This window comes from Fusarium solani, assembly GCF_023522795.1.
Source record: "Fusarium solani strain SB1 chromosome Unknown bctg00000001, whole genome shotgun sequence".
Classification (NCBI taxonomy): Eukaryota; Fungi; Ascomycota; class Sordariomycetes; order Hypocreales; family Nectriaceae; genus Fusarium; species Fusarium solani.
Window position 1 is genome coordinate 4,750,104 of NW_027072156.1, and position 22,751 is coordinate 4,772,854.

At 53.3% G+C, this 22,751-nt stretch overlaps 8 protein-coding genes across 8 annotated transcripts; 6 read left to right on the forward strand and 2 right to left on the reverse strand.

Annotated features, from left to right (window-relative positions):
- Positions 1-267: 267 nt before the first annotated feature.
- Positions 268-1,916, forward strand: MRS44_003596 (uncharacterized protein; the record flags this gene model as incomplete). Its single annotated transcript, XM_046280842.2, has 2 exons — positions 268-852; positions 906-1,916. The coding sequence occupies 2 exons, from the start codon at positions 268-270 to the stop codon at positions 1,914-1,916; spliced, it is 1,596 nt and encodes a 531-aa protein (XP_046137719.2).
- A 561-nt stretch (positions 1,917-2,477) lies between these two features.
- Positions 2,478-2,720, forward strand: MRS44_003597 (uncharacterized protein; the record flags this gene model as incomplete). The annotated part of the gene is made up of 1 exon (XM_046280843.2): positions 2,478-2,720. The coding sequence occupies one exon, from the start codon at positions 2,478-2,480 to the stop codon at positions 2,718-2,720; it is 243 nt and encodes an 80-aa protein (XP_046137720.2).
- Positions 2,721-2,942: 222 nt separating this feature from the next.
- Positions 2,943-4,652, reverse strand: MRS44_003598 (uncharacterized protein; the record flags this gene model as incomplete). The annotated part of the gene is made up of 3 exons (XM_046268516.2): positions 2,943-3,263; positions 3,317-4,330; positions 4,380-4,652. The coding sequence occupies 3 exons, from the start codon at positions 4,650-4,652 to the stop codon at positions 2,943-2,945; spliced, it is 1,608 nt and encodes a 535-aa protein (XP_046137721.2).
- A 454-nt stretch (positions 4,653-5,106) lies between these two features.
- On the reverse strand, positions 5,107-5,766 carry MRS44_003599 (uncharacterized protein; the record flags this gene model as incomplete). Its single annotated transcript, XM_065623256.1, has 2 exons — positions 5,107-5,500; positions 5,552-5,766. 2 exons carry the CDS (start codon positions 5,764-5,766, stop codon positions 5,107-5,109), a joined length of 609 nt encoding a protein of 202 aa, XP_065479328.1.
- A 2,573-nt stretch (positions 5,767-8,339) lies between these two features.
- On the forward strand, positions 8,340-9,887 carry MRS44_003600 (uncharacterized protein; the record flags this gene model as incomplete). The annotated part of the gene is made up of 1 exon (XM_046268517.2): positions 8,340-9,887. The coding sequence occupies one exon, from the start codon at positions 8,340-8,342 to the stop codon at positions 9,885-9,887; it is 1,548 nt and encodes a 515-aa protein (XP_046137722.1).
- A 2,649-nt stretch (positions 9,888-12,536) lies between these two features.
- Positions 12,537-16,385, forward strand: MRS44_003601 (uncharacterized protein; the record flags this gene model as incomplete). Its single annotated transcript, XM_046275417.2, has 1 exon — positions 12,537-16,385. The coding sequence occupies one exon, from the start codon at positions 12,537-12,539 to the stop codon at positions 16,383-16,385; it is 3,849 nt and encodes a 1,282-aa protein (XP_046137723.2).
- A 1,644-nt stretch (positions 16,386-18,029) lies between these two features.
- MRS44_003602 (uncharacterized protein) lies at positions 18,030-18,923 on the forward strand (the record flags this gene model as incomplete). The annotated part of the gene is made up of 1 exon (XM_046273569.2): positions 18,030-18,923. One exon carries the CDS (start codon positions 18,030-18,032, stop codon positions 18,921-18,923), a length of 894 nt encoding a protein of 297 aa, XP_046137724.1.
- A 1,903-nt stretch (positions 18,924-20,826) lies between these two features.
- MRS44_003603 (uncharacterized protein) lies at positions 20,827-22,665 on the forward strand (the record flags this gene model as incomplete). Its single annotated transcript, XM_046268518.2, has 2 exons — positions 20,827-22,212; positions 22,267-22,665. The coding sequence occupies 2 exons, from the start codon at positions 20,827-20,829 to the stop codon at positions 22,663-22,665; spliced, it is 1,785 nt and encodes a 594-aa protein (XP_046137725.2).
- Between the last annotated feature and the right edge of the window lie 86 nt (positions 22,666-22,751).

The window sequence follows — 22,751 nt, forward strand, 5'->3', positions numbered from 1 at the left end:
CCTCTCACTCATCGCATCGCCTGCGATAACGGAAGCTTATCAGTGGTTCCGTCATTGCCCATCAAGCTCCCATCTTCCTCTCTCTCCCATCATCATTCACATACTTCTTCATTTTATCAACCTTATCTTTTTGTCGCTTCTCTTCGTGTCCGTCTTTAACTTTTCCCCCATCATGTAGTCACGGGATCATCTCCCGACATTTATCTCCTCTTTGATACCCTCCTCCCCCACAAGTCCATTCACATCTGTTCGACTCCGTCCGCAATCATGGCTTCCTCATCAGCTTCGCTGCGACGCAGCCACGGCTCTTCTGGAGCCTCATCCAGACACTCACATCCTCATTCAAACTCTCACTCGCGCGGTTCGAATTCCCGCTCGCGATCTTTCACACACGACGACAATGCCGACCCCAACATGCCGTCCATCTCTATCGACACCCTCGTCAATCACCTGCTCGTCGCTAAGCGCTCCCTCTCCTCCATGACTCTTGTACTACGCGCCAACGAGATCGCTACCGCGGCCCGGCAGTCGCACGAAGACGTCGCCATCCTAGCGGCGCAGGCCGGCTTCCTGCGGACGTCGATACTAGACCAGGCTGCCATCCTCGTGCGGGTCCGAAGGAGCCTGCAGGGCACATATGACTGGGGGAAAAAGGACTTTAAGAAGTTGGTCAAGTCGATGGACTTGGCTGACGGAGAGCTCGGGCACACCATGGAGATGCTCCAGAGTACCAGCGTCGAAAGCGTCTTTCGGCCGAAAGGTGAGGAGAGACGGACTTTGCTCGACTTCATCGACGAAGGCGGCGTGCATGGCATGCGCGAAACGATGAAGAAGAGCATCCAAGAGCTACAGGTAGGCAAAGTCATCACAAGTTGTTGTCGCATCGCAATGCTAACTTGGCGCAGGCAATTCAGCAGTCGTTTGACGGAGACTTGCTCCGTTTCGATACCGACATTCGCAGCCTCAAAAAGATCATCGTCGATGCTCCGAGCCTGTCACGCGACGCCAGCGACACGAATCCGTCCACGGGCGAACTCCTTGAAATATTGGTTGATCATTCAGCCAACATGGCACAGCTGCTGGTGTCATTGACTCATCACTTTGACATGTGCGTCACCGCGATCCGAACTACAGAGGGTGGTGTTGCTCTCGCCCGTAGAAGGGCTGCCGAGGCTACACAATCCCAAGGAAGTGACGGCGTCTCTATCTCAGGAGTTATTGCGGAGCAAGAGTCCAACGTCTCTGATCTCGAGCCCAAGACCTCCAAGGATCGCGCAGAGATGCTCAAGGTCGTTATCCAAGACGCCGGAGAGGTGGAAGATGTGGTCCAAGAGATCCAAGAACGCCTCGCGGCTATGGAGCAAGGCTACGCTGTGTTGCAGGAACAGCACGAAAAGTCGACCAAAGCGTATACAAGTATGCTGGATGCATACGCTATGCTCGGCGACATTGGCGATCGACTCGCCGACTATCTTGCGGCCGAGGGAGACTTTAGAACAAGGTGGGAAATGGAAAAGGAAGGCGTCTATGCCAAGCTTGAGGAGATGCACCAACTCAAGGACTTTTACGAGCGCTATGCCAGCGCCTACGACAGTTTGATCCTCGAGGTTGAGCGCCGACACGCCGTCGACGACCGGGTCAGGAGCATCTGGCGCAAGGCCCAGGACAACGTCGACAAGCTGCTCAAGGAGGACGGCGCATCTCGCGAGACGTTTAGACAGGATGTCGGGGAGTTTTTGCCCACCGATCTCTGGGCAGGCATGCAAGGCTCAGCCAGGAGATGGGCAGTTGTGCCGATCAAGGATGACGGCACTGATGACGACGGCGAGGATGTACAAGGACCTGCGCTACGAAAGAGTGTTGTCGAAGCAGCGCGAGAGAGGCTTCTACGGGCGACCGCAGAGCCAAGACGATGAGTAGACCTCATCTTGTTTGCATTGCATCAGTTACTGGGCAACTTGCTAACTAACTTGTTTGGGAATGTGATGGTGTTGGGGATACTGGCGTTTGAGGCTACCGCAAGGAAGGGTACTGGTTTCTTGATTGTTATTTGTTATTTGCTTCTTGCTGTTGTTGTAAATACCACCATCCTTTTATTTTTAGTTGCCTGGATCTGGACCTCTGAAAAGAACCCATCTTCTCTCCATCTATGAATAGCCCGTGCTTCCACACTTGTCTTGTTAAGCATAATCAAGCCTCCCTCGGTCTCATTGGGTGCTAGACGTGCAGCTGAACACATCGTGAGGCATACCCTTGTCGGTTGGGCTTGGGCTAGCTTGTCTGGACTAACATGGTTAATGGTAAGGGAGGAGGGGGTTGTTCCTTGTTTGCTTGCTCTTTATCAAGAGTTGCTTGCTCGATCCAGGTTTTCGGCTTTTGATCTACCTCCACTATTGATCAAGTTCAGTTCCATCAACTTCAACTCTGGGTCGTCTCTATCTTCAACTGTGACCAACTATCCTCCTACCTCCATCAAAATGTCATCTCCTTCTCGCTTTGACCGCATCCTCCAATCCCTCACAGTCGTCCTCCTAACCGGCCTCGTTGTCATCCTCGCCCTCGTCCTTGCAGAGTTCAAGCGCATGACGAATCCAAACCACGGCATCGTCCTGAAAGGCAACCAGGAGACGCCTGTCAAGGTAGCTCTTCCGGCGTACATCGATTACCTCGGGTCGAGGGAGAGGCCTATTCACGTCACTGCTATTCCGGCGCCGAACTAGACACGGACAGATGGAGGATGTGTGTGGAGGATCCAGAAGGAGGGCCGAGCCAGCACAAGTAGAACTCTTGTAGAGTCTGCTAATTATTTGAGTATTATCTCCACGACCAATCGTCGCCGCTTCAGCATACAAAAACATCCCCCCAAGCCAAGAAACGGTCCTCCACCAGCACTTTTGTTGTATCATTTAAAACCAGACCTTTATTATTCCACATTACCAAGCTTAGCGATCACGAATCACCTGCTGAACCTTGGGGTACACTCGGCACATCTCCTGATACAGCTCGGGGTGATCGCGCCACATGACCTGGGGATCCCAGCCAGCAGCAACAAAGATGGTATCGACACCACTCGAAATGGGTGTGGTAAAGATGTTTGCGATCTGGAAGCCGATGAGGAACGAAAAGACCATCACCACCGGAGTATAGGCACCGTCGCGGTTGTAGGCAGGATCGGTAAAGTAGAGGAAGAGGTACGCGAGAAGGGTGCAGGCGTAGGCAATGAACAGGGCGCCGAACGAGAGGACGGGACCGATGAGACAGTCCTGCACAGGTTAGCAATGGTTCAAAGACAGGGACTAATACATAGCAAACTCACATTGATCAGAGCATCAATTCCACGGTCCTTGATCATCTTCCAGGTATCCTTGGCAGCCGCAAAATAGGGCTTGCCATACAAGGCAATGTGACAAAAGGCATATCGGTTGAGGAACTCGACGGCCCACTCCAACAGTCCCAGGAAGCAGCTGATGCAGCAGAACAGGGCATACCCGAGGAAGCTTCCATCGGCTGCCTCCTGGTTTCGTGCAGCATTGCAGAGCTGACGAAGGAACTGAACAATAGCAACCAACAAGCTGCCCAGACTAATGGATCCAAAGCTGTACGTCAAGGCTCGCTTGGCAGAAGCGCGTGTGGCATCCTTGGGGAAGTTGTGAGGGCAAAAGTACCAAGATCCGTAAACACCAGCAATGGTTGTGTGGATCGTGTTCTTGAGCCATTCCGAGAACCAGTACATGGCAAAGGTGACAAAGACAAGGAGGCCGATAACCTTGCCCTGGCTACAACCTCCATCACTGCATGACGGGTTGTCGTCGGCGGGTTGATATTTGACGTAAATAGCGACGAGAGTAATCGAGTACCAGGCGGCGAAAGCAGTTGCAATCAGGCCTCCGATAAGGCTGGTGAGGTAGACATGGCCGTACTTTTTGCTCACATCGATGGTCGTCCTAAGCATAAGGGCCGAGAATGGAATGCGCGAGATCCATGTCCAGAAGCAAAAGGCCATAAACAGACCAAAAATGAGAAAGACGATGCCAGCAGACCAGTACTTGCGCCAGAGGTAGAATATGGCGGTTCCAATTGCCCAGCAGACATTGAGAATTCCCGTGACCCAGATAAACTGCTTCGGAAAGACTCGCGCTAGCCAGATGTACGCGTACGAGAGGACAAAGGCGACGGCGAGGACAAACATGAACAGAATGATGGTGCTCGTGTTCAGAGAAAAGTCATTGCGGTTGCCGTAGATGCCAGAGCCAGCGTTTCCGCGGTTAGCGGCGTATCCTTGAAGAGTAAGGCCCGAGACGACTACGAAACCGATGAAGACGAGGATGAGCTATAGAGTTAGATGATGCTCGCATGTTTGAAGGCGAGGGTCAACATACGAGAATACCAGCCCAGAGATCATTGTACTTGGGCTTAGGAACCTTGAATTGCTCCTCAAATGACGCCTTTTCTCCATCGTAGCCCTGGGCGGGCATGTATCCGTTTCCATTCTGAGGAGGTCCTTGTTGGTATGGCTGTTGCTGCGGTTGCTGCTGGTATTGGGGATGAGAAGGAGGTGGAGGCTGGGGTTGGTATTGCTGTTGGTAGCCGGCGCTGGAATATTGACCGTTGGCCGGCTGGTTGGGGTTGTAGTAGCTATCGGATTCGCCCATGATGGCGGCGACTATCGATGAAGCTGTCGCAATTGGTGAAGCTGTCGCACAGCTGAACTGAGGGTATCACGATGATCGGCGCAGGGATGTCGGATACAGAATGGTGACGTGAATTAAATCAATGCTGAAGCATCAGTTGTCGATTGAATCGATAGAACGACGATGGAGGTTGCAAGTTCCAAGTTGCAACACTCTCCCTCGGCAACAGAAAGATCATGACCTCGAAACTAATTAATCGGTACCTAGCGGGGTGTCAACAAGGTCGCTCCTACCTCCAAGACAACTCCAAGACATTTCTTCACCTTGGCCCGACTCTATGAGGTCATTGAGGCGCCAGCTCCCAAGCACGGCAATTACCCTAAAACGAAAGACTATAACGGCATCGGGTTTAGCGCCATCAAGAAAGTCCCGTCTGACGAATCAGAGGTCTTGGCTCTGGCCATCCCCCCTGTAGCTACAGAGCACGAGGAGCTGAAATCTGGCGCTGGTTGCGTGCAGGCTCCGGGTCCAAGACGCCGCTAGAGGCTCGTCCGGTGCCGTGGAGCCGAATGCCAATCTCCTGATGATACACTGACTGCCCAGAGTGTTTGCGATGGATGATTTGAGAATTCATTCTTGGGTCGTGTCTCAGGATGAGTGCATCTCGCCGTTGTTTGAGCGGCATGCAGAAGCACAGCATGCAAGAACGTTTGTGTCGGTTGACGGATGCAGGTCGCCTAACGTCCACCAGCCAAGATGCGCCAGAGACGGGAGGGAGGAGGAGGCGTCCTACAGCGACGTGATCAGCACCGAATGCGACATGCTTCTTGTTACTGTGCCATCCTTGGTGTATCGAGCTGGCAACGGCTCTACAACAATATAGCTCTAGGTCATCAGTATCACCTTCAACAAATACCTACGTACGGATAGCCGCAACAAGACTACCCAGGGCATCACGACTTGACCCTTCTCTCCGGCAGTGGATGCAGTCTTGGTTGCCAGTCCGTGTGCCCTCCCTTGTCACGGGATTAATAGCTCGGCCGGGAATAACGTCCAAGGCCACAGACTGGTTGCCCTCTGCAAGATGCAGTGAAACAGGATTGTTTGGTTGCAGTGCTGCAAATATGTTGGCCATCCCATGTCGATCGCAACGTCGCCTTCGTATTGAAATCAATAGTGTTAAGCTGACCCCCTTGATGCATGGTAAATCGCGTGTCCTCTTCTGAGACGATCAGCTTTCCTCCTGCTATTCAGTGGTGTGAGGTTCTGGCCAGAGCGTTGGAGGCTTGTGTCTCCCGATCGGTTGGGCCGTTCCCAACGCTCGATCAGACAGGACATGGATATGGTGTGTAGGCTGCCAAGTTACAAGGAAGAACTGCACTCAAGAGGAAACTGGTCTGAGAACACCAACGACAACTCCCGGCTATTATGTGTCAGCACCTACAGTTCTATTCAAGACCTGGTTCAAAAAACCTCGCGGATAGAATGCCCCGAGATGATAGAGACGACGACGCTAGTGCCCAAACATGAGACTCCAGAAAAATTGAGAAGGTCAGTTCATGCAGTCTCTCACGGGAAGATCTCCCCGGATCTACTATCTTATCGCCCCAAAAGAAACGACCAAGCTAAAAGGTTCATGTCAGAACAAGCTCTGTGTGACACTACGTAAAGACAAACAAGTTGCTCGTCAACCAGTGCGAGTGGTCGTCGAGGTCCGGTGCAGCGGGTTGTCGGGGGGCGAGGCGAGATTGTCGAACGATGGAGCCCCATCATGGGGATAAAACGGGAACCCATCTTCGTCTCGTCTGTGGAGGGTGTCCCATGGGTTTTGGGAGTTGCCTGCAATGGTAACCGTGTTGCCCGCAATGGCAAGTGGGATAATTGTGAGGCCCGTCATGGTGGAGCACGTTGTTACGGCGCGGTATCTCACGCGACAGTTGATGGTGCCTGGATCTCGCATCTCGTGGTTTTGTCGAGGAGGAGCTTGGGGATGTTGGGTTGGCGAGAACGGGTCAGTATCCGATTGAAGGAGCTCAAGTATGACTCCAACCAAGTTTCTCAATGATCTCGTCTCTCTTGCTTCCTCGTCTGAGTCGTCTCATATCCGTTCTCGGACCGGAACAGCAAGGGCAGGCAAAGCATCCCGGCCCGTTCCTGTTGAAACCAGGGTCCCCATCAAGATGACCCCTCCACAACGCCCCGTGATGCGGCCAATGTCGAGCTTCGGCCATCTGAAGCGGAGTTTGTATAAGTAATGAAAATACTAAAAAGCCGAATCCCCAAGCCTTCTGGAAGACTAGGTTCTCCTCGTGTCGCCAACGCTGATTGAGTCGCTTGACGCTGCGGAATGCTTATTTCCTGCAGCGCGACGTGTAACATGGGAGGACGAGATGAAAGACCGTTGAGGATTTGCGGGATCCAGTTCAGTCGCCAGATCGAAGCTAAGGTAGCAGGTTTTTTCTTACTTGTCCCCAGTCGGGCATCTCTCACCCGAGGTCGGGACGGTGTCTCCGTAGGATGGGGTAGCTATTGATGATGACTCGGAGTCACTTTGGACTTGGTGATGGGACAAGGTGAGCGACGCATCACCTACCGGCAAGGGGAACAAGAGCCGGCATTAGGGACCTAGTTTGGTAAGCAGATGATGACTCAGGCTATTAATCAACAGACGATCATTCCCTGGCCCTTGTCCTAGGAGGAAGAAATCGACATGAAATGTTTTTTTTTTTTTTTTTTTTCGCAGAAGCTGCATGGAACAAACCACCGAAGCCAGTTCGCATGGCAGTGATCGAAGTGGCGTTTCCAAAAGACACTCCACCCACTGCAAAATCTTTCCTTTTGGCCACGGCGGCTCAGGCCGATTGGTCGCATCATGCGCTGAGCCTCACCTTGGGAGCGGCCAAGCCGTGCCACTACCGCGACCTAAGTTAGCTGCCACCCCTGGTCCCCTTGGATTTTTCTAGCGCGGCTCGAAGAAGTAGACGCATCAGAAAAAACCTCTTTCCAGGGAAATCTCGCCATGTCCAACACACCCTACGGATGCGCCCTTCCAACATCTCTCCCCATCTTGGGGTCTTTTGCCCCTCGGACATCTCCACACAAGCTCTCTAGCATCGACATCCCACGCCTTGATCATCCCAGTTCGAGATGAAGAAGGGACGGAAAGCAGGGGATAGGTGACAGGGGACTGAGGTGCACCTCTCCTCTAGAGGAAACGAGTCGCCGGCGCCGGGCCATCATGATGAGCATTTTTGGACTCCCTTCGAGACAGACGGGGGCGAACCATGGAAAACTCTTGGGCCACCCTCCCATTCCCATCCCATCACCCGTGGAGAAGAATTTTGCGCAATGGGCCCATGATGGATGGAGCCCTGGCCCCGAGATGGGTTAACCAAGCGTTGAGAGGTCCTCTCATATTTTTTTACATAACAACCGTCTCTCCAGCCCACTTGGTGCTTGCTTCTGCTCCCTCCATGCTCTGTTCCGTCTCGTCTTCCTCAGCTGTGGTTTGCCTTTCCGGCTCTTGTCCTTTGAGCATATCTCGGACAAGCTCGTCATTTCGCCTCCTCCACGTCCATCTCGTCAAGCCTTGCCTCGGCTGACTACCTATTGTCAACGGTCGCAGATCGAGAACCAACCCCCTGTTTCTCCTGTTTGTTAATCATCGGCCTTGTTAGAGCCATAGCACCCCTCCGAAAAACAGCAGCCATGCTCCTCGAGTCATCGTCCGACGAAAAGTCGCCTCGGGCGAGCAACGAGAAGAAGATCTCTCCCACTCGAGAGGATGTCGAGACTGGTGAGAGCGGTCTTGACCGTGGCATGAACTCTCGTCACCTTCAGTTCATCGCCATCGGTGGTACCATTGGAACTGGTCTCTTCCTCGGTGTCGGTCCTGCCCTCGCCAAGGCTGGTCCCGTCTCTCTCCTCATCGCTTTCTTGTTCATGGGTTCGGTTGTCTATGCTGTCATGGTCAGCTTGGGCGAGATGGCTTCGTATATCCCCATTGCCGGTTCCTTCACATCGTACGCTGCTCGCTTTGTCGACCCTAGCATCGGCTTCGCTATGGGATGGATCTACTGGTTTAGTTGGTCCATCACATTCGCCCTTGAACTTACCGCCGCCGGAATGATCATCCAGTATTGGGACAGCAGCCTCAGCATTGGTATCTGGATCGCTGTCTTCTGGTTCATCTTTACCGCTCTCAACTTCCTCCCTATCCGCTGGTTCGGTGAGGTGGAGATGTGGTTCTCTATGATCAAGGTTATTACCATTATCGGCTTCATCATCTTCTCCATCTGCATCAATGCTGGTGTGGGTAAGGAGGGTTATCTTGGCTTCACTTACTGGAAGAACCCCGGCCCCTTCAACACTCACATGGATATCGAGGGTCCTACTGGCCGCTTCGTTGGTTTCTGGGCTGTCCTCGTCACTGCCGGATTCAGTTACCAGGGAACTGAGCTCGTTGGTGTCGGTGCTGGTGAGACGGCAAACCCCCGCAAGGCCATCCCTGAGGCCATCCGCTGGACCTTCTGGGGCATCTTTGGCCTGTTCATGGCCACCGTCTTCTTTGTCGGCATCAACGTGCCCTCCAACGACCCAGCTCTCGACAGTGGTGCTACCGATGCCTCTGCCTCGCCTCTCGTCATTGTGGCCATTCGTGCTGGCGTGAGTGTTCTTCCTGACATCATCAACGCCGTCCTCCTGACAGCTGTTCTCTCGGCTGCCAACTCCAACGTCTACTCGAGCAGCCGTATCATGGTGGCTCTGGCTGAGGACGGCCTTGCCCCCGCCTTCATGAAGCGCACCAACAAGTTCGGTACCCCCTACTTTGCCGTCGCTTCCTGCTCTGTCCTGGGTCTTCTCGGTTTCATCAACCTCTCATCCAGTGGTGAGACCGTCTTCAACTGGCTGCTCAACATCAGCGCCACATCGTGCTTCATCACCTGGGTCCTCATCAACGTCTGCCACATCCGGTTCCAGAAGGTGATGCGTGTGCAGGGCATCCCCCGCTCCGAGCTGCCCTACCACGCTCCCTTCCAACCCTACCTGTCGTACTATGGCGCCTTCTTTGTCGCCCTCATCACCCTCACCTGCGGCTTCACCGTCTTCATCGAGTGGAACACTGGCGACTTTTTCTCCAACTATGTCAGCCTGATGCTCTTCTTTGTGGCCTACCTCGGACACAAGATTATTTGTCGGACCAAGGTTGTACCCCTTACTGAAGTTGATCTTAGCAAGGGACGATCGGATATTTGAGGTGCTTTTGGAGTATAGGGCGGGAAAAAAGTTTCATGTTTTTGGCGTATTGATGTAATGTTGTAATAAGACGTGATGATATCGTTGGCGATTTTGTTTGGTTTCGCGTGATTTGTCTTGAGTGGTCCACGAAATAGTGGGAAGTATGGCCAACATGGCTTCATGTGGCATTCGTGAATATAGCATGCGATGCGACGACCGTGTATAAAGATGTGCTCTTCGGTTTCCATAACAGATCACCACTCGGCAATGTCATGATGCCAAGAGCACACACCTTCACTAGAAGGACTGTGCCCTCGGCTCAAGGTCGCAACATCGCATCGGGTCTGAAAAGTCATGTTAGATTCATGCAATTCAGCTTAGCTGTAATCATACTTACCTGTGCATCATGGCATCCATGCCTTACCGTCTCGCGGCTTGGTCATGCCCGTCCTGCGCGCCAACTGCAGGTCGAAGCTAAACATGTCTCTTGAGGGGAAGAATTTGTTGGGAAATGGCCCGGGGGGCTGGGCTGTTTATTATATTTTATTTGGTTTGAATCCAGCAAGAGATCCCGATGCTTCGCATGATGCTGGATCCATAGGCTCCATCCACGGCTATTTTTTTAGGAAGGAATTCACGAGCTCAGAGCATGGTCGTAAGACAACAAGATATTTATTATCAAATTGATTACTTTCATGCCATTAACATGGGAAACATGTCGTCAAATGGAAACAACCTGAACTCCCCGAAGTCTCATTCACGATACTCACCTCACGAACCCAAGGTGGTCTCACATCATCTTCCTATTCGGGTAACCCTCAGCCAAGGCAATTCAGGGACGCAATCCGGATAAAACAAGCTCTTTGCACGTCCACTGATTCGTCGGGCACACCACCCAATGTCTGTCCATTCTCCCCGACCGTCATGCATAGCGCATGCAGGGCGATCAATGTGGTAATGGGCGACGTGTGGTGGCGATGGGCCGACCCCCATGCCCTTCGGGTCGTCGGGGCCTATCGATATGATGGAGGGTCAAGGGAATGATGATGCAATTTGGTTCCGTGGCCTTGGTTTCACAGTTTTTGGGGGTGATGAGGTGGCAAGCTGCTGATAGAAGCGGTGTTGACGCGTGTTGCGTCTCGGTCAGCGCAAAGAGGAATGGGGGAGTCATTACACAATGGGTTGATCCTTGGAACACGCCTTGCGAGATCCGAAGGCTGTCACCTCCTCGCGTGAGAAGTATCCCGAATTGAAAGAAAGTTAATCACGCAATCGACATCCCGCGGATGTCAAGGTCTGGACGAGTCTGAAGGTGGCACTTGTCATTCGGGGCAGGCAAGTTGTACGTCAACTCAGCTCGCGAGGACGAATCAAGAAGTTCTCGTGACCAAGCCCCCGCGCAATTGTTCTGTCAATGACATTAAACTATTCCGCACAGACATACTCCAGACTCATTCTCATGAACAGATGATTCTCGGCGTGGATGTCATTCTTGACATCGTGATCGGGACTCGAAGCCGATGTACACGGGGAGTTCACGACCTACCCTACAACCAGGAGAAACTGAACTGGGAAAAGCGCTTATTCAACCCCGGCATCGGGAGCTTCCGATTGGTGCCCTGCAATGTGCGCTAGGGACGCAAGGGGGATAGCGTTGTGAGACAAGAATGGCTTTCAAGCACGTGAAAGTGGCCCAGCCGTCTGGTTGGGAGGCTGTTTCACTGACGGATCAGCCATGAACGGGAGGGCTTTTTGCTTGGCATTGAAGCTGTTTCTTGAAGATATTTTAGAGTATCTGTGATAATTTTCGCATCTCACAACGATCAACAACATTATCTACTCTACCTCCTGCACAGAAACAACCACAAAGGTCCCTCTCCACCCCCCAAACGTGCTACCACCTTCTCCAGGGACACGATGGAGCCGATCCCCTCCCCCTCGAAAAACTGGCGGGCAGCTAAACCTGATCGGGACCTAGGTCTAGCGGTATGGTTTCTGGTGGCGGCTCAGCTGCAACCCAATCACCAACCGCCAATTCCCGACGTGGGGGCTTTGCCAATCCAACATTGCCCTGATGGATGCACAATTGGCCTTGATGAATGTGGCCTTGCTCACAGCAGCTGTGGTTGACCAGTCTCTGGTCGTGGCAAGTCCTGCGTTTATAAAGCATTGGTTGTGGGAGCAAGTTGAACAGGAATCTGGAGACATAATCCCCCACTTGGACATTATCATCGCCATCTCTTTTTCCCGTTTGTGGGGACGAGATAAAACTCGGATCTTGGAGTCAAAAGAAGCCTCTATCCCGCCATTGACCCCGCGAGAAGCTCTCCACGATCCGTTTCAAGCAATGGGAACCGTTTGAGACGTGACATCTTGACCGGAAACCCTCCGTACTCGCTCAATTCCACGTGGTGTCTACACACTGGCAGACCCGAACCTAGGACCCTTTCTCGTATTACCGGAAGCCTCCGCCTGTCCGCAATTAATTGTTGGGATCGGATCCAAGCATTAGTTTACCGGTCCCCGTCACCGACATCTTTTTTGGAGTAACGCCTTGCAGATTGGTCGCGTGACCCACCCACCGCTTCTAAAAGATACAACTACCCGAGGCCCCTTCACATTTCTGTCTTGTTCCCTCTTGATACCCCCCAAGTCTAGTCCTTTATCATGACCATTATCGACATCAACAAGGACTTGGCTGCTCTGTTTGAGCAGCAGGCGGCTGCCACGCCTGATGCTGTGGCTCTTGAGGATGAGAAGAGATCGCTCACCTATGCCGAGCTCGACAGGGAGACGTGGGCTCTGGCTGAGCGGCTGCGCAACCACGGTGTTGGTCGCGATGACCTCGTCGGTGTCCTGATGGGACGGAGTGCCGATTACGTGATTGCATCTGTCGCTGCTCTCCGCGCTGGTGGTGCTTTTCTCGTCCTTGAGGTGGCATATCCTCCAGGTCTTTTGCGAGATGTCATTGAGGATGCAAAGCCAACTGTCATCTTGACTCAGGTCGAGCACGCCAGCCACATCAAGTCTGATGTTCCCGTCATTATTGTCGACCACCCCGACAAGGAGGCCAGGGGAGATATTACACCTCAATTGGACGAGAGACGTCCTCTACCCGAGGAAGACGACGTCGAGAGGCTCGCCTTTGTCTCATACTCTTCTGGTACCACTGGACAGCCCAAGGGTATCATGAACCCCCACAGAGCCGCCATCCGCTCATACGACCTGCGATTCGGCGTCAGCGACCTCAAGCCCGGTGACAGAGTAGCTTGCAACGTCTTTTTCATCTGGGAGATGCTGCGGCCTCTTTTGCGGGGTGCCACCACTGTTGCCATCCCCGACCACGCCAGCTATGATCCCGTTGCTCTTGTTGAGCTTCTCTCTTCATGGCGCATCACCGATACCCTCATGACCCCGACACTTTTGGCCACTGTTCTTTCTCGACACCCAAAGCTTGGCGAGCGTCTTCCTCATCTTCGCTCACTGTGGCTCAATGGCGAGGTTGTTACCACCGACCTTGTTCGCCGCGCCGTTGACGCCCTCCCCAACGCTCGTCTTCTTAACGTCTACAGCGCTAGCGAAACCCACGAGACTGCAGTGGGTGATATCAAGACATTTATCGACTATGACACAAGAGTCTGTCCTGTCGGTCCTCTCACCGACCCTGAGCACACTTACATCCTTGATGAGGCCGGCAACAGAGTTGGGCCCGGTGTAAGTGGTGAGCTGTACGTGGGAGGTGACCTCCTGGCAAGAGGATATCTCAACCTACCCGAGACCACTGCCAAGGCGTTCCAGTCGGATCCTTTCGACCCTGAAAAGGATGCGCGCATGTACAGAACTGGTGATCTTGCGAGGTTGCTTCCCAGTGGACTTTTGGAGATCACGGGTCGAGTTGGAGGTATGATCAAGACTCGTGGCTACACCGTCCAGCCTGGTGCCGTCGAGAGCGCTATCCGAAAACACTTGGCTGTTCGGGACTGTGCAGTCATTGCCCACGGTGAGGGTCTGGAGAGGCAGATTGTAGCATACATCGTCCGCGAACAGGGCGAGCCTAGAGATCGAACCATTCCCATCATTGATGAGTACGGATACAGCCCAGTGGCTCGACGTGCTCTCTCAGATCACCTTGCTCACTACATGATTCCTCCTGTCTGGGTTGAGCTCGATGAACTCCCCACACATGGAGTTTCTGGCAAGACTGATCTCAAGGCTTTGCCTCCGCCACCATCTCCGCGGTCACCCAAGGCTCCCCCGAAGAAGGAGCACAACATCAAGATCAAGATGGAGACCATCATCATGCTCTGGGCAGCATCTCTCAACATGCCTGCTAATGCCATCACACCAAAGCACGACTTTTTCGACTTGGGCGGTCACTCGTTGGCTCTTGCTGATCTCGCGAGTCGACTTACCAGGACCTTTGGATTCCCTGTTCCTCTTGCGCCTTTGGCTGGAAACCCTACTCTGGAGGGACATCTCTCGGCAGTCAAGGCTGCTCGCGATGGACATACCGCTGCTGTGCAGGCTGATCTGCCGGCTGTTCTCCGCGCGGATTCAGCCCTGCCTGAAGAGATCCAGTCGAATGGCACCCCGATGCGTGCTCTCAAGGACGCTGACACTATTCTTTTGACTGGTGTCACTGGATACCTTGGAGCTTTCCTTCTCAAGACCTTGGTCGACTCTACCAACGCTCACATCATCTGTCTTGTGCGATTCCCTGAACCTGTGGAGGACTGTGCACCGGCTGGTATGGCACGAATCCGAAAGAACTTGATCGACCTGGGCGTGTGGGAGGATTACCTGTTGGAGCGCATGGAGATCTTGCCAGGGACACTCGCTAGGAAGCGTTTTGGTCTCTCGCCTGAAGCCTTTGACGAGCTGGCGACTCGCGTGCAAGTCATTGTGCACGCTGCCGCCACCGTCAACTTGGTGTATCCCTATGCTGCTCTGAGGAATGCCAACGTGGGAGGTACGAGGGAGATTCTGCGACTCGCAGGCCGCAGTGGAGCGACTGTTCATCACGTTTCCACCAACGGTGTTCTCCCCCCTTCCACTGAGGGCTGGTCTGAGGATGTTGTCATTGATATTGACGATGTCCCGACCAAGCTGCTGGATGGCTATGGTCAGACCAAGTGGGTTGCTGAGAAGCTCGTCTACGAGGCCGGTCGTCGAGGTATTCCTGTCCGAGTGTATCGACCTGGTACCATTACCGGACACAGCCACTCTGGTTCGACGAATGCTTGGGATCTGATGAACGCCATCTTGGTCGAGTCATTGCAGCTCGGCCGTGCGCCGGATGTCGATGGATGGTTCCTGGAGATGACGCCTGTGGACTTTGTTAGCAAAGCCATTGTTACACTCGCCAACCACACGGATGATGAAGTCCAGACTCTGTACCATCTGGGTGACCCTGCTCCTGTGGCTTCCAAGGACGTATTTGACTCTCTGGCCAAGATCGGCTACCCCACAGAGCCTCTTCCATGGGACGAATGGGTTGCTCTCTGGCATGAGAAGCGAGGCGACAGAAAGGGAGGCGACGATCCCTTCACCGTTGACATTCTCCGCGGTGGTATGCCCAACGTAGAGGTTCTCAAGTCTGTCATTGTGCTCAAGGATGGCAAGACACAACCAACCCTAGACAAGTACGAGGTCTTTAGACCCAAGATCGACGACGGTCTCTTGGAGATCTATACCCGCCACTTCTACGCGCGAGGTTGGTTGCCTCGTCCTCCTAAACGCGTGCAGGTCAACGGCGTGGCCAAGAAGGCAAACAAGGGTCGTCTGGCCGGAAAGGTTGCTGTCGTGACGGGTGCTTCTTCTGGCATCGGTGCCGCTGTAGCTGCTGGCCTCGCCAAGGAGGGCGCGCACGTCGCCCTGGCAGCTCGACGCACCGAGGCCCTCGAAGGCGTCAAGAAGAAGATTGCTGTGCACGGAGGCAAGGTGCTGCTCCACAAGACGGACGTGACAGACAAGGCCCAGGTGGAGTCCCTGATGAAGGAGGCGAGCGAGAAGCTGGGCCCTGTCGACATCCTTGTCAGCTGCGCGGGTGTCATGTACTTTACCATGATGGCCAACAACCAGACAGACGAGTGGGAGCGCACCGTCGATGTCAACTGCAAGGGTCTGCTGCACTGCCTGTCGTCGACGGTGCCTGGCATGCTCTCCCGCGGCAGCGGCCACATCGTGGCCATCTCGTCGGATGCCGGCCGCAAGGTGTTCCCTGGCCTGGGCGTCTACTCTGCCAGCAAGTTCTTTGTCGAGGCGACTCTGCAGGCTCTGCGAGTCGAGACAGCGGGCTCCGGCCTCCGGGTGACGTCGATCCAGCCCGGAAACGTGGCGACGGACCTCCTGGGCATGTCGACGGACAAGGAGGCGCTCAAGAAGTACGGTGAGCCCACGGGCGCCAAGGTGCTGGAGCCCGAGGAGGTTGCGAGCTCGATCGTGTACGCCGTGTGCCAGCCTCCTCATGTGGCAGTCAACGAGGTTCTCATCGAGCCTCGGGATGAGCCTATCTAAGCGGGTTAATTAATCTTTTTGTTCTTTCATCTATCTAGATTTCCTCCTGCACCAGGGATTTGTGTTCTTATTTTCCCTTTCTCGATATGATCGGATCATGATGATGTAGCTTAGCGACTCAACGGGCGTTGGATACAAGAATGGATGGAATGGCAGGGGCTTCTGGGTCTGGGCGTCTCAACACGCTCGGCGGAGATACTATAAGTAAACCTATACCCCTTTTCGAAGCTGAATAAGAAATTGAATTCTTACTGTAAAATCCTCGCCTCAGGTGAAATCTTTGCTCGCGTAGAGAGAGACCGCTCGCCTAGAGTTTAGCGCCCATGGAATAAAGATTCCCCCCTTGTCAAGGATCTACGGACGAAAAATATCCCTTGGACGACGGCGGGGATGTTCCAGGGCCAGCCTGAAACAAGGGCATCTGTGTCTCGTTTCGCGTTGAAATATGGGCATAGTTTTTCCATGGCTTAGAAAACGTTTATCTGGCAGATGGAGGATCCACTGGTTGACAGGGGTTGGGAGGAGGGGAAGAGGGAAGAGGGCATTGGGGATCGAGGTTTGGAGATTGAGTTTCAATTAAGAGAGGGAATGATTTGTTTATAGTGTTGATTCATGTTGCGAATTTCATTGATGTAAAATAGAAGAATGGTGAGGTTGTGGCAGTCGAAGGCATCACCGCTCTTCAATTCTGTTCCGGTATTTCCTCTTGTCGAATCTAAGCGAATCTCAACTGAGGATTTTCGACCGAGGATTTCCAGCGCGGAACAAAATTGACCAAGATTTCCTTCCCCTGGGCGGCGGCCACAAGTTGAGGCTCAAACGCTGCATGTCGATGTTCCACCAATCGCCTGTGCGCCCCTTGCGCTGGCTCCAAACGCGCCGCGACAAGGGTCCGTGTTAGGATTTCCGGTGAGTCGGTGGGTTTGCATCTTGGCGGTGTTCATGGGGTGATCAAAGATGAACTTGACACAAGTTATGGGCATGGTGAATTGTTAATGCCGATGAGACGGTAAACGAAACGTGGTGTGAGCTGATGTGTTTATGCAAACAGTTTGGTTTGTAGAAGACTTGTTTGGACGATTTTTGAGTTGCAACAAGCCAATTGAGCAGCTGGTGATCATTGATAGCTGCCCTGTTAAGCTTGAGTGCAATTGACTGCATTGAGCTCCTCCACTCTCGGCCGGCGCTTGTCCATCCAGACCTGCCAAACCCCCGGCCTCCATTGCCGCCACCGGCCTCGGTTCCTGGTCCCCAAGGACTGGGGGGTAGACGTCCCTGCTCATGTCTCTCTCCCCTGGAAGCGGAGATGGAGGCCAGATGCAGGAACCCTCCCCCGGCAGGACGGCCGTATATCAACTCGACGATGCCCTCTCTCTGTCTCGACTTTCCTCAGCCTCTCTCTCCAAGGACCTCGAAGGACCAGATTATCCATTCATTTTTTTGTGTTTTCTTGTACGTTTTTGTACATCCTTTCATTCCCATACCTTTCGTTTCGAGCCTTGACGGCCGTTCAATTACAACAATACTCAACATTTGCTTCGTGCTCTTGAGCCTTTATTCACAACCAATCACTCATTAAACACAAACATCTGGTCCAAGAGACTTCTTTATTATATCACAATTACTCAACTAAAAACCGACAAAATGAAGTACGCCGCTGCTCTCACCCTCATCCCCCTCGTCGCCGCCCACGGCTTCGTCCGCTCTCCCCCTCCCCGCAAGCCCGGCGATGCCTACAAGGCTGCCTGCGGTGACCAGCCCTTCTACCAGCAGAGCTCCGACATCAACGGCAACGTCCAGGGCATCTTCCAGGTCGTCGGCACCGGCGCCGACCCCGCCAAGTGCAACCTGTGGCTGTGCAAGGGCTTCCAGCAGGCGGACAACGCCGACAACGTCCAGACCTACTCCCTGGGTCAGGAGATTGACTTTGACGTCAACATTGCCGCTCCCCACACCGGCTATGCCAACGTCTCCGTTGTCAAGACCAGCTCCAACACCGTCATTGGCGAGCCCCTGATCGAGTTCTCCAACTATGCTTCCAACGCTGGTCTTGATGCCAACAACACTGCCTTCAGCGTTACCCTCCCCGACAGCCTTGGTGGTGACTGCACCACTGCTGGCGACTGCGTCCTCCAGTGGTTCTGGGACGCTCCCGATATCGACCAGACCTACGAGTCCTGCATCGACTTTGTCGTTGGTGGCTCTGGTTCTGGCTCTGGCAACAGCGGCTCTTCCCCCTCTGCCCCTGCTGCTTCCACCCCCGCTGCTACTCAGGCCCCTGCCGCTACCACCCTCGTCCAGGCCGTGACCGCTTCCTCCGAGGCCCCCGCTGCCACTGCTGCTCCCGACACCGGTGCCGAGGAGCCCGTCGACGACGACGAGGAGTGCCCTGCTGATGATGAGGAGCCCATCGACGATGATGAGCCTGCCGACGATGATGAGGAGTGCCCCGCCGACGACGAGGAGCCCGTTGATGATGAGGAGCCCGCTGACGACGAGGAGTGCCCCGCTGATGAGGAGTACGACGAGGACTACTAAACTCTGTCTGCTCAGCATCGTGACATCGTTGTCAATTTTTCGAGGTGACCCGTCTGTATGATGGGCTTGGAGAAGAGGAGAGAGAGATTCTGTTGTAGATATTTCTTCTAGGTAGCCTCCTGTGGGGGTCATCAATTGTGATATATTTGAGGAACGCTTCTGTGCACTGTCAGTGATGTGAATGCTTTGTGACTTTGGTCTCTTTCATAATGACAGTAATACTTCCGAACAAATCATTGAAGTTGAAGGCTATTCATGAATGATTATTCGTAGCTCAGTTTGCTGCCTTGAATCATGCGTATGTAGGTCTTATTGGCACTCTCTGCTACATCGGTAGTCTCGCTGAGTTTGTAGAATTGTACAGCCGAAAGTTAAGCGGATTGTGAGTAAATCTGTTATACCCCAGGTTTGAATCGATCCCGTATCTTCGTAAATATATATACGATCTCAGGATGTAGTTGAAGTGATCGTCGTGATCCCACCATGAGAAACCTTACGGCACGGACCCGGGCTATCGGACCTCCGGCATCCGAAGCTCTCGGCAATCGGCGGGGCCGGAAGTAAAGATTGTCAGGGGATTCTGAATCAGGGTCCCTGTAAGGAGAGGCTCACACTCTACATATCACGGTGATCCTTGTATGCGAGGACTCAGGGGCACTGTCAGTTGTAGATGAGGTTGATTGTCGTCTAGGTACGTAAACCAAACATAATCGTCCTAATCTTTGTTCCGTTTTGGCTATCAGCTAGCTGAGTCTCTAGATATAAAAGTAGAATCAATTGTGGATCAACGTTTAAAGGCGGCGTCTCTTTGCGGGAGCTTATGCTTAGCCGCGTAATCCTAGACGGCCTCACCCGCATCCCGAATATTCCTCTCCCACATACCGTTGATTCATCGATTTGAACTGGTAGAAATCATTCTCTTCGGGAGTCGGTCGTGCCAGGACACGCGTTTCATGTGGTTAGTGGGCCCTTGATCGTCGCCTTCAAAGGCTCAGAGGACAGGCCTGGGGAGCCCTCGGGGGTTTCTCTGTGTCTGTCGTCTGGTGGTCAGGTTCCACTGGAGAGATGTCTCGGCGTTTGGTCATGGGAGGGATGATGTTGAACATTGGGGAGAGGATGAATCCGTGACGTCCGAGATGGATATTTGACGTTTGGAGCACATCGTCGAATGTGTCCTAACTTGAACAAGACATATCATCTCATAGTGACCCCCTGATATACTTGTTCCTTTAATGTAGAGTATCACTCCACGCCAAGTCGATCGCCATTGACTGTAGCTCCGGGCGGTCGCCCGAACCGATGCCCGGGGCTTGCGTCAACCTCGAGGTGGACGGGACCAAACCCGGCTTGGTATGACGCTGCTTTTACCTCTGTAGACGAGTTTACTCACGGAAATAGAGTAAATGTAGTGATGAACTAAAGCGGCCTGCCAATGGAAGCGATACATGCAACTTCACGGGCCCTCGAGCGCTCCTCCTCCTACATCCACCCTCCGCGCGTTCCAGGAGGGAGAAGAACCAGGATGTTTTTTACTGTTTGTGTATATATCAATCTAGACGCCCCTCGTTTTTAAACAAAAACATCCCTACTCAAAATCACCTTCTTTCTCTTATCCATTCTTTTTCTTCTCCTGGGTGCGGCTTCACGCTGCGTGACCATCAACCATCGATCGTTCCTTTCTCTTCAAGTTTGCTTGCTTCGTTACCGTCGCCTCCGACATCGCACTTGTGAGGCCTTGGACACTTCTTACACCCGCTTTTTGCGTATCCTAGAATCTGTCTGCACACGTCTCACGGCCTATTATTCGATCCGACTCACACTACTACTTGATACCTAGAACACATTCCCGGCCTTTGCTTTCGCCTTCTAATATTTCTTACTCGGTATATGCTAAAGCAAAATAATGGCCTCCTTCAGACGCGCTGTCGGCGCTCTGGCTTCTGTTCTTGCCCTGGCTGGGCCGTCGCTGGCTGACTTGGTCCTTTACAACCAGGCCAACGAGTTTACGACACTCGCAGAAGCGTCTAATGGATTCGCTCACCAGACGTTCCGCTCCTCCGATATCGTCGCTCCTATTCTCAACATCAACTCACTCAATCGTCATGGCCTTGATGATGCGCCGTACATCTTTCTTGGAACAGTTTATGGTCAGATGAGGGCGGGTCCCATGATTCTCGATGCTAGGGACTTTAGCCTCGTTTATGCTGACCAGCATTACGACAACTCTTATTGCTCCAATGTTCAGATGTTCAATGGCAGTCGGCATCTGGTCTTTTGGGAGGGTGTTCACAACCGAGGCCATGCTAATGGCTACGGTCTTGTCTACGATGAGAACTATAACCTCGTCTTCAACGTCACTGCGCAGGGTCTAGGTGGTGCCCTCGCCGACATGCACGAAGTACAGCTCACTTCCAACGGTACCATAATCTTTTCCGCCTACTGGACTATCCCCTACGACTGCACCATCATGGGAGGACAGGCCGACGCTATGCTCATGGACAGCGGCTTCCAAGAGGTTGACCCCGTCACCAATAAGATTCTGTTCCAGTGGGCTGCGTCTCAGTATTTTAGCCTCGAGGACACGCATGCGCGTTATACAGAAGGATTCGGCGTTAAGGAAGGCTCAGGATTCGACTTTTTCCACATCAACTCGGTCGAGAAGACGGAGGACGGCAACTATCTCATCTCTAGCCGTCACACTTCGACCATTGCACTCATCGACGGTACAAACGGGCATCCCATTTGGATTCTGGGAGGTCGTCGCAACCAGTTCAGGGACTTGAGTGGAGGTAGGGCGACCAACTTTGGCTGGCAGCACGATGCCCGGTTCTACAAGAACCAGAGCCACATCACCATGTTTGACAATCATGGCGAGCATACCGGTTACTGTGATGGACCCTGCAGATCTCGAGGTTTGCATCTGGCGATCAACACCACCGACATGACAGTGCGTGTGGTGCACGAGTACTATCACCCATCAGGCATTGACTCTGGAGCGATGGGAGGCATGCAGACACTGGAGAGTGGCAACGTGATTGTTGGATGGGGATATACCCCAAGCTTTGTCGAATACGCACCCAACGGCACCGTCGTCATGAGCGTCCAACGAGGCAAGCTAGGCGAGGGATTCCAAGCCGACATGTTTGCGTACCGCGCCCACAAGGGCCACTGGACGGGCCGTCCGTCGTGGCTCCCCAGCGCTGCCGTTGACGCCCCTCATAGGACGACGGAGAATGCCACGGTCTACCTGTCGTGGAACGGTGCCACGGATATTGCCTCGTGGGCCGTGGTAAGTCATTCTTTGGCCCTTTGCCGAGTGTTTCACTGTGCTGACTTGGACTAGCTTGCATCGCCCTACGCAAACAAACTCAGTGGATTTGACAATCTCGTTGCTCTGGCTAACAAGACGGGCTTCGAGACGCAGATCTTCCTAGGGAACCGGACTAGTTATCGGTACATGGGTGCTGCGGCACTCGACAAGAACGGCGCCATCATGGGGTCTACGTTTGTGATTGACATGCAGAATGGACAGCCTGTGCTCATGCCGAGCAGCATCGCAAGCGTCTGGCCCGAGGCTGAGCCCATTATCAGCAATAAGTTTGGTATCCTCATGATTGTGGGCTGTGTCGTGAGCATGGGCTTGTTCCTTGGACGCTTCTTCTCGCGGAGACTGCACTGGACGACAAACTACGAGACGACAAAGTATGAGCGGATTGAATCTGAAGAGAGACGTATCGAGTGAATTGGACGATTCGGGATGTGGCGTTGATACCCTGAGGTGGATGGATGGCTGGCGTTTGCTGTTAATGGCTTTTTCTTATGTTTTTG